General features: G+C 35.6%; 1 protein-coding gene and 1 pseudogene across 1 annotated transcript; both read right to left on the reverse strand.

Annotated features, from left to right (window-relative positions):
- Positions 1–1,734: 1,734 nt before the first annotated feature.
- Positions 1,735–8,691, reverse strand: LOC107687408 (protocadherin alpha-5-like). Its single transcript, XM_016484734.1, has 2 exons — positions 7,039–8,691; positions 1,735–1,862 (listed from the first exon to the last, which is right to left on the reverse strand). The coding sequence occupies exons 1-2, from the start codon at positions 8,635–8,637 to the stop codon at positions 1,818–1,820; spliced, it is 1,644 nt and encodes a 547-aa protein (XP_016340220.1). The 5' UTR covers positions 8,638–8,691; the 3' UTR covers positions 1,735–1,817.
- A 23-nt stretch (positions 8,692–8,714) lies between these two features.
- On the reverse strand, positions 8,715–10,084 carry LOC107688326 (protocadherin gamma-C3-like; annotated as a pseudogene).
- Between the last annotated feature and the right edge of the window lie 125 nt (positions 10,085–10,209).

The raw sequence follows: 10,209 nt of genomic DNA on the forward strand, positions 1-10,209 counted from the left end.
CACTGTGATAAGAAGTAGATGAGTTTTTAAGTCATTGTCACTCATTCGTCTCTTTGTCTTTATTTCTCCAGTGCTGCTTCCAATGCGGAAAAGATTTGTTCCTTTGGGTTCAGTTAGATAATAAGACAGAAGTGCGTTATATCCAGAGTCAGCATCAACAGCTCTGATCTTGGCTACAAAGTATCCCGCTTCAGCAGAGTAGGGAATGTTCTCACTATTAACTGATCCAGGTTCAGAATAAGGCATTAAAATAACCGGACTGTTGTCATTCTCATCCAGAATAAACACATTTACAGTTGCATTACTTCTCAGAGGAGGCACACCGGAGTCTGTTGCCCGAACATGGAAACTAAGGGTTTTCTGTTCTTCAAAATTGAAAGACTGTAGGTTATACAACTGGCCTGTCAATGAGTTAACACTAACAGCATTTATGCTTGTTGTTTTGTTATCCAAAATGGAATAAGAAATTTCAGCGTTTTCATTTGAATCTCTGTCAATTGCTGACACCGTGTGAATGAGGGTTCCTAGGGGAGTGTTTTCTTTTACATAGACAGAAATAATTTTTTCGTTAAATTGTGGAGGATTGTCATTCACATCTGAAACGTCAACATAAACTACACTGGTGCTGGAAAGTGGTGGGGTTCCTTCATCTACTGCTACGAGGGTTACATTATACTTGGACATGTTTTCCCTGTCAAGCTGGCCTTCCAAAACAACAGAGTAATAATTCTTGTAGGAAGACTCGAGTTTGAAAGGTACATTTCCTAGCAGCTTACAACTCACTTTTCCATTCATTGCACCATCCTTATCCGAAACTGTGACCAGAGCCACAGCAGTGCCAGTTTTTGCATCTTCCCTTAAAGAAGACAGCAATGATGTTATTACTATTTCTGGTGCATTATCATTAACATCTATGACTTCAATTAGTACTTTACAATTAGTTGTCATGGGAGGAGAAGCTTTATCATGGGCCTCCACTCTAAGTTCATAAAAAGCTTTGACCTCAAAATCAATATTTCCTTTAACTTCAATCTCCCCAGAATCAGTACTGATAGAAAACACATCAAGATTTTTTTCCTGACCATGACTACTAAACAGATATGTTATTTCTCCATTTGAACCTTCATCCATGTCGGTAGCATTGAGCTTGATTATTTTAGTCCTGTGCGGTGTGTTCTCTGTCACACGGACTTTATAAAGAGGATTTCTAAACACTGGAGCATTATCGTTTGTATCTAAAATGTTAACTATAATTTGTAATGTCCCAGATCTGGATGGTTTCCCTCCATCAGAAGCAGTCAACATTAGTCGTATTACAGGTTCTTTCTCTCTATCTAAAGCTTTTCGAAGGATTAGCTCTGCAGACATGCCATGTTCACCATCCTGGTTTACTTCTATTGAGAAATGTTCATTAGGACTCAGTTTATAGCTTTTAACAGAGAAAGGTCCTACATCTTCATCCACTGCACTGATCAAGGAATATGTAGCTCCTGGCTGCACTGATTCAGAGATATTCAAAACCTGCGTTTCAACAGGGAACGTAGGAGAATTGTCATTCACATCATTAACATTAACTATCACTCGACTCAGACTGAGAGGGTGGTTTACTATCGCCTCAAAATACAAGGAACAGGATGGAGTAATAGGACATAGCTGCTCGCGGTCAATTCTTTCTGCAACATACAAGACGCCAGATTTCAAATTCACATCTAAATACCTCGTCCTCATGCCGAATACAAGCTGAAATGCCCGTGATTCCAAATCCTGGACGTTGAAATTCATGTCCTTCACCACATTTCCGACGACAGTTCCGATATTTACTTCCTCTGACACGGTGTAGACAATCTGACCATCCACTGGAACTGAAACACAAATTACGAGCCAGAGGAAAGTAATATGTGAGAACGTCAAGTTCTTTCTGTCGGCCATCCTTCCGCATGAGATGGCAACGTGATCAAAACAATACAACGGTCATCAGAAGAACATCAAAACTCTGCAGACACAGAATTAAGAATGAGACTCAAGAAAACACGCCACGAAAAGCATCTCGACTGTGACGCCCGGTTATAGCACGTCACTCAGCAAAATCGTAGGCGGAGTTCAGATGGTATATGGAAATTATTAAAGTTTAGCGGTCTACAGTGACACCACGCGGAGCACGTGCGGTTCTGTGTGGCGAAACCACACAAATTAAACATACACCATCACAAAAGAAAATAACCAGGTATTGTAAATTAAGATAACACCGAAAGGGCTATACTAGTCAAAAAAAAAAAAACAGTCTGCATAAACTAGACTATACATCAACAAAGGCATATGCCTTTAGAATACAGCAAGTCAGTACAGTAGGAGTTTATGGTTATGTTTGTATATATTAGTGATTAAAACATTTGGACAAACTGTTAAGCATGAGAAAACTTTTTTGGTTGTTAGGCTATATTAAAAATGAAACTATAATTTGAATACATTACCAGGTGAAAAAGAAGTAGGCCTACTCTAAAATGTATTAAAAATTGAAATTTTAGAGTATTTACGGAAAACATACTTATTTTACTCTTAAAATATATGTTATGTTTACTTTGTGTAAGAACATAGTAAAATTATTCAGCTTTTAGTGGGTTTAAAGTATGTAATTTATAACCATATGTAGACCTACAATATATTTTAAATATTTAATGAACATATGCTTCAGCCTGCTTTTCAAAACATTTTGAAGTATATGAATTCACTCACACATAAATAGCTTATAGCTATAAAATAAGCATATGTATTCTTACATTGTACCAACTTATAATATAAATATAATTTTGTCAACTATGCCTTAGTAATAAGCATACTTAAAAATGTTGTTCGGTTTTACTTGTTTGTACTCGTAAACGCATACTGTTTTGTAATACAATTCAAATACATTTTAATTTCACTTTTAAATAGGCCTACATATCATTACTTGTAATACGCTCATATTTAACTGTATTTTCCACAAGCATTTCAACATCGTTCGAAGTGCATCATAAATCATTTTTCTAAAGATATGCTTAAAATCCTTATTTACTTGATTATGTACCTAAAATTAAAACAAGCTCAACCTACCACGTGATGCGCGAAAACAAACCTCATTCGCTCACTGGCCTTTGTGGAAGCTCAGGGCTGCGTTCAGCCCCGACAAAAAAACGTTGCGCACCAGTTTGAGCTTGAACTTGCCCCAGGCGTTCTTGCTTAACACGTGTTACAAAACCTGATTGGTTCTCGAGCCCCCGTCGATGGATGTGAATAAAAGTCTGAATTAAAACTGTTAAGTCATATAGAGCGGACATGGAAGAAACCACTCGATTCATATGGATTACTTTAGCATGTTTGAAGTCATGAAATGGGAATAATTTTGGTGACTTTCAGCGGGACATACATTTATCAAATTGCATTAAAATACATCAGTTTTTGTTTCGAAGATGGACAAAAGTCTTAAAGGGTTTGGAACAACATGAAGGTGAATAATTGATTACAGAATATATATATATTACATTAACATCTTATTTCATTATATTACATCTTTATTTTTCCCAGCTTCTTAAAGCATATGTGTGTGTAGATTTGGAACCTCAGTTCTTTGTCACTCTAGGTAAGTATTTAATTTATGTTACATTCAGTTTGACCAATCAGAGCCAAGCTTTTCAAATCGACTTTGCAGGTAATAGTCCAATCACACGGCTGTATGCTGTTGATATGGTAACATGTTTTCAGCAGAAATCATCCGTGTCGCTTTATTTTATTTTTATGACTAGAAAACCAGGCCAGCTCCTGCCTCCCGTGATCAAATTAATAGGTGCTTAAAAGGTGCGTCTGCTAAGTCGAAGCAGGACAGACGAAGATACTGACTGCAGAAACACTCCTCCTTGGTGGTAAGTTTTTACTAGCCATTTGTTTAACTAACTTTAATATCACTTCTGAGTTTTTCCTTGGTGGATAGTGCTTGGTGTGTATTTGCAAATGTTAGCTAACACATGGAATGTTAACGTAACGTGACACTGACACTTACTAGCCAAGTTAGTTATCTAACAACTTTAGGCACCGGATATATGGTTGCTTAAAGTCTAGGTAGTGGCATTTTGTCTGTCATATAACAACTATAAAAACATTGTCCAATGTATTGGCAGAAAGAATAATTTGTCGTTATAGCATGTACCCCATTAACATGCTTTTTAAATTATAATGAAGTTGTGTGTGTTTTTCCCCCCTCAACAATTTGTAATTGTTACAATTGTAATGAAGTAAATGTTAAATATAAATTCATATTTCATTGTGAAATATTAAGTTATAATTTGTTGTTTTTAGATCATCTGCTGATGCATTAGAAGACTAATTGAAATCAGATGAAGAGAGTGGTAAGTGTGTTTATCTCATATAAGTGAATTTCACAGGTTTAATTCTGGCTGACATATTTCCTAATAAAGAGACTATTGAGGCTTTGAGTGTCATGCTAACTTTGGATTCAGCACTTCTGTTGTAGAGATGTTGGGCCTCTTCTAACCTTATGTTCAATATAACACAAAGTATTGTATGGTGACGACAGACAAGAGGATAAAACAGACGCTCATGGCAAGCTTGATGAGGATTTAGTCCAAGCTTTGAAAGGTAAATTGAGAACAGTCAAAGGGCCTGTTTACACCAGAGAAAACGCATGAAGTGACCAGGTGTAAACAGGCCTAAATAAATTCTAATGCATATCTATGCAAATTGTAATGCATATGATATTCAAAAACACCACTCAAAACCACTGATTAATTATTTTTCCTTTTCAGACCCTGTGATGAAGAAATGTTCAAAAACCACAGTGTCAGAATTACTACATGCCATCAGATGCAGAAAATCCAATAAGTCATACTCAAAGAAAAGTGACCCTGCACTTGAAGATGAAGATGGTGACATTTCAAATGTTCTGTTTCTTTGTTTGGTTCAGCCATTTGCAAGCTTAACTTTGTAAATAATAATAATAATAATAATAAATAAAAAACAAACAATAAAATTATTCACTTCTGCTCTTTATTTGTGTGTGTGTGTGTGTGTGTGTGTGTGTGTGTGTGTATAAAATTGCATTATGCTTTTTTTTATTCAGTGATGGAATATTCATAGTGTACTTTCCAGAATACAGTTATAACAGAAATGTTCTGCAAATTGATTAAAGTAGTTGTGTTATAGCATTTAACTGATCTTTATTTTAATTTAATATAATTTACTATAATTATTTTGGTCAAGAGTTTATATATGCTGCTGTACTTTTTAAATGTACTCAATTAATGTATTATTGTAATGTACACAAGATATAGTACATTAAAGTTTTCTAGATGTGAAAGTGTGTGTACATGTGTGTCATTTTAATTTAATGATTTTTGTACTTTTTAATATACCAATGCTGAAAAATAGCTTTGTAACAGTGTACTATTAATGCATTTCTAATAAGCTGAGATGCTATTGAAAATGTTCTTGAAGAATATTAAAGTAAGCCTTAAAATATATTCTGTATTTCAAGAAGTATAAAAGTGTATTTTAAATAATGTAAAGAAAGGAATTTGTTGTTGTAATGTACACAAGATACACTAAGTATATTAACGTTTTCTAGATGTGAAAGTGTGTGCATGTATGTCATGTTCATTTAATGATTTTTGTACTTTTTAATATAACATTTTAGAATGCTGAAAAATACCTTCATAACAAATTAATAGTGTGCTGGTAATGCATTTCTAATGAGCTGAAATGCTATTGAAAATGTAGAAGTACATTAAAGTGAAGCTTAAAATATATTCTAACTGTACTTCAAGAATTATAAAAGTGTATTTTACATAATGTGAAGAAGTACAATTAAATTACACTAAAGATACTTTAAGTTGTTCCATTTTAACAACTAAATATATTAAAATATATTAGCTTAAAGTTCATATTAAGCAGCACTTACCATACTTAAAGTTGTTCCAAAATAACACATTTATTATGCACTTAGTATAGTATAATAAAAATATAATAAGTGCATCGATATTAGTACAGCTTAAGTGTATTTCTTTTTTTTACCTGGGTTTGCCACACATTGAATTAAATAAAATTATAGAAATTCTAAAAAAAAAAAAAGATGATTATACAGACTTTAGAGAAAAAGAGCACAAGATCAAGCAGAGTCAGATATGTAAGCGGAAAACCAATTTAGTGGAACATTTTGGAAACACACCAACATGAAGCTAAATGGGGGAAAAAGTCTTCTAAAAAAGAGTCAATTTAAGCAAATAATCAATTATATGCCAATTATATTTTGTATTGATTTTTATAGTGCTTTTGCCTAAAAAATGTTTTTCGTTCATACTTATTGGTTTGTTTACAACATACATTTTCATTACAAATGATTTTTAATTGTCTTTTAATTTCACTGATCTTTCTTTTTACTCCGATTCATTCCGAATACTTTTCGCAATCCTTTACAAAGATTCAATCCTTCACTTTATTTCCAAAAACAAGCCTCTTTTTGACTTCCATGGAACAGTTTAAGACTTGACGAGAGTATAAACGCATCGATATGCTTTAACTTCAGTGAACCTAATCATTTTTTTTCAGTGTTAAGAAATTATAACATGGGAAATGTAATGCTTGTTTGCCATTACATCAACCCTGAGCTGACATTTTAAATGTAATCCACTGCATTTGATGGCAAATGGGTGGAATTTAACTACAGTGATCTACAATTTGATCAGCAGTGACACCAAGACTATTAAGTGCAAGTTAGCAACACAGAGTTATCACATTTAAAAGCCAACAGAACAATTATGTAACACTGGAGTAAAGTATAAAACAATCTGTGTGTGTACACATACATTTCAACAAGCACCATTGTCTATACAACTGAAAAATATGAGACCACATAGCCCTGCAGATGTGAAGCTGAAATGCCCCATGTACTAAAATCACACATTTACTTGACACGGTAGTAAAAAGTTACCAAGCTACAAAAAGTTCAGTATGATGATGTTTTCAAACTGTGAAATTAAGGTTTTATCTTACCTTGGTAGTGCTTGGAAGTGATTGAGTCCTATTAAAAGTGTCTCCTTCATTAATGCTGATTAGTTCTGCATCTGGCAGTGGAAAGGTCGAAGGAAACACGACTACATCACTCTTTATTGTGTCTGAACTGAAACACACGTCGTACTGTTGTGTGGATTTAGAAAAGGACCAGCTTCCGTCTGGATGTGTGCTGATCACTGGAGCGCTGTACCTGCTGAAACTGCCGTCTGTCCTGTAGCATTTGGCTGCTATCAAACCCACAAGACTCAGTAAAAAGATGACTGATACTGAGACAATAGCGATGAGCAGATACAGATTCAGATCTGAAAAACTCTCCTCTTTAACAGGAACTTCTCTGAATGATGTCTTTATGTCATCCAGACTCTCAACAACCACAACATCCATGGACATAGTCGCTGAGAGTGATGGCTCTCCATTATCAGACACTGTGATGAGAAGAGGGTGAGTTTTTAAGTCATTGTCACTCATTCGTCTCTTAGTCCTTATTTCTCCAGTGCTGCTTCCAATGCGGAAGAGATTAGTTCCTTTGGGTTCAGTTAGATGATAAGACAGAAGTGCGTTATATCCAGAGTCAGCATCAACAGCTCTGATCTTGGCTACAAAGTATCCCGCTTCAGCAGAGTAGGGAATGTTCTCACTATTAAATGATCCAGGTTCAGAATAAGACGGTAAAATAACTGGACTGTTGTCATTCTCATCCAGAATAAACACATTTACAGTCGCATTACTTCTCAGAGGAGGAACACCGGAGTCTGTTGCCATAACCTGAAATTGAAATCTTTTCATTTCTTCGTGATTAAATGATTGCAAACTGAATATTTCGCCACTTAAAGAGTTTATATTGATCAGTGTTGTTATAGGAACACTGGAGCTGGAACTGTCTAACAGTGAATATGAAAGTGCTGCGTTCTCACCAGTGTCTGAATCATCAGCTGACACTCTTGTCACCAGACCTCCAGCTTGACCATTCTCACGAAGAAAAGCGTTAATAACGGGAGCTGGGAAATGTGGAGCATTGTCATTAACATCAGAGATATGTACAGTTATAAGAGTGCTGCTGGAAAGAGGCGGAGTTCCTTCATCTGCAGCTGTAATTGTGATGTTATACAGAGAAACACTCTCTCTGTCCAGAGGTCCATCTACCACTAGAGAATAATGATTGTTATATGACGTCTCCAGTTTGAAAGGAAACAAACCTTTCAGTGCACAGTGTACAATGCCATTTTTACCTCCATCTTTATCAGACACTGTGACTAAAGCAACTGCAGTTCCCGGTTTTGTATCTTCTTTCACAATTTCCAACAGAGGAGTCATAACTATTTCTGGCGCGTTGTCATTTTCATCCACAACTTCTATTAAAACTTTACAGTGTGTACTTTTAGGAGGAACGCCTTTATCTCTCGCCTGAACGCGCAGTTCAATTGCAGGGTGTTCCTCGTAATCAATTTGACCTTGAACAACAATTTCTCCCGAGTTAGAATTTATGATAAACAAGTTCATTTCATCGGTATGTCCATGAAATGAATACTGTATTTCACTATTGATGCCCTCATCTAAATCACTGGCAGAAACCGGCATTATTTTGGTTCCAGTTGATGCGTTTTCCTTCACTTTAACTTTGTATAAAGGTTTGGTGAAAATAGGTTTATTATCATTTACATCCATGACGTCAACATGACTAAAGCAACTGCAGTTCCTGACTTTGTGTCTTCTTTCACACTTTCCACCAGAGGAGTCACAATAATCTCTGGTGCATTATCATTTTCATCCATAACTTCTATTAAAAGTTTACATTGTGTGCTCTTTGGTGGACTGCCTTTATCTCTCGCCTGAACTCGTAATTCAATTGCAGCATTTATATCATGGTCTATTTGACCCTTCACAACAATATCCCCGGTTTCAGGAACCACAGTGAATAGATTTTGCTTTTTTATGTTTCCATGTTCAGCTATGGAGTAAATAATGTCACTGTTGGTGCCCTCATCCAAATCAGTAGCAGTCAAAGAGATGATTTTGGTACCAATAGAAACATTTTCTCTCACCTTGATCTTGTACAAAGGTTTGCTGAAGACAGGCCAGTTGTCATTTATATCCAGTACATTCACTATTACACTTAATATTCCTGTCTTTGCTGGCTTTCCTCCATCAACAGCTGTCAGTACAAGAGGACTTACTGATTGTTTTTCACGATCTAAAGGTTTTTGGAGCACTAATTCAGCAGACACACTCTGCTCTTCAGTTTGTACGTCAATAGAAAAGTGCTCATTCTTGCTTAGTTTGTAGTCTTTTAGTGTATTAATGCCAATGTCGTTATCTTCAGCTACAGGAATATGAAATCTAGCTCCCGAAACAACATCCTCGGTAATGTTTATCGTTATAACGTTGTCCACACACTATGGAGCATTATCATTAACATCCAGAACATGAATTTCAATTCTATAACGGCTATGAGGATTTTGAATAACAGCCTCCAAATTAAGAGCACATTGTTGATAAGCGAAGCATAACTCCTCCCGGTCAATTCTTTCATTCACAAACAACGCTCCCGTTTTCAAATTCACATCAAAATATTTCCTGTTGGATCGAGTCACAAGCTGCAAGATACGAGATTCCAGAACACTGATCTTGAGATCCTTTGCTATATTTCCGACAACAGTTCCCTTATTTACTTCCTCCGAGACCTTATAGATAATCATGCCGCATGAAGATCGCCATAAACAACAATGCAGAGCTGTTATGACGCACAAATATCTTAAGCTTTCCATAATTGTTTCTTCAAAGCCTCAAAGATTAATCCGTTTAAAAAACACAATTTTTTTGTCTCACTGCTGCCAAGACCTTAGCCTCTGAAGCCTTTATTATACCTTAACATTTACACATGACTACAGTATATACTGATTGCTCTTCCGTGGTAAGGAGGAGCCTCATTTTAATAAAAGAAGTGCTTCAAATTCGTGGTCTGCAGCGACATCGCGCGTTTTAGCTGCATTATTGTTGGAGATATTTTATTTAAATTGCAATTTTTCACAGTATAAATGTATGCTTCAAAAGAATGGAATTGGTAAATTGCAAGGTATAAATCCAATCAAGACACGTTCGTCTGTAAATAACCCCAGCACTAGTTAAAAAGGGAATAAATTCTGATGGTTG

Source organism: Sinocyclocheilus anshuiensis, unplaced genomic scaffold, assembly GCF_001515605.1.
Source record: "Sinocyclocheilus anshuiensis isolate Anshui unplaced genomic scaffold, SAMN03320099.WGS_v1.1 scaffold205, whole genome shotgun sequence".
Lineage (NCBI taxonomy): Eukaryota > Metazoa > Chordata > Actinopteri > Cypriniformes > Cyprinidae > Sinocyclocheilus > Sinocyclocheilus anshuiensis.

Bases quoted from the DNA above. Each gene is read 5' to 3' on its own strand.
- LOC107687408 (XM_016484734.1), bottom strand. From the start codon at position 8,637: ATGCCGGTTTCTGCCAGTGATTTAGATGAGGGCATCAATAGTGAAATA. The intron at 1,863-7,038 runs GTAAGATAAAAC...TTTGTGTTTCAG, and splicing joins CACTTCCAAGCACTACCAAG to TTCCAGTGGATGGTCAGATT.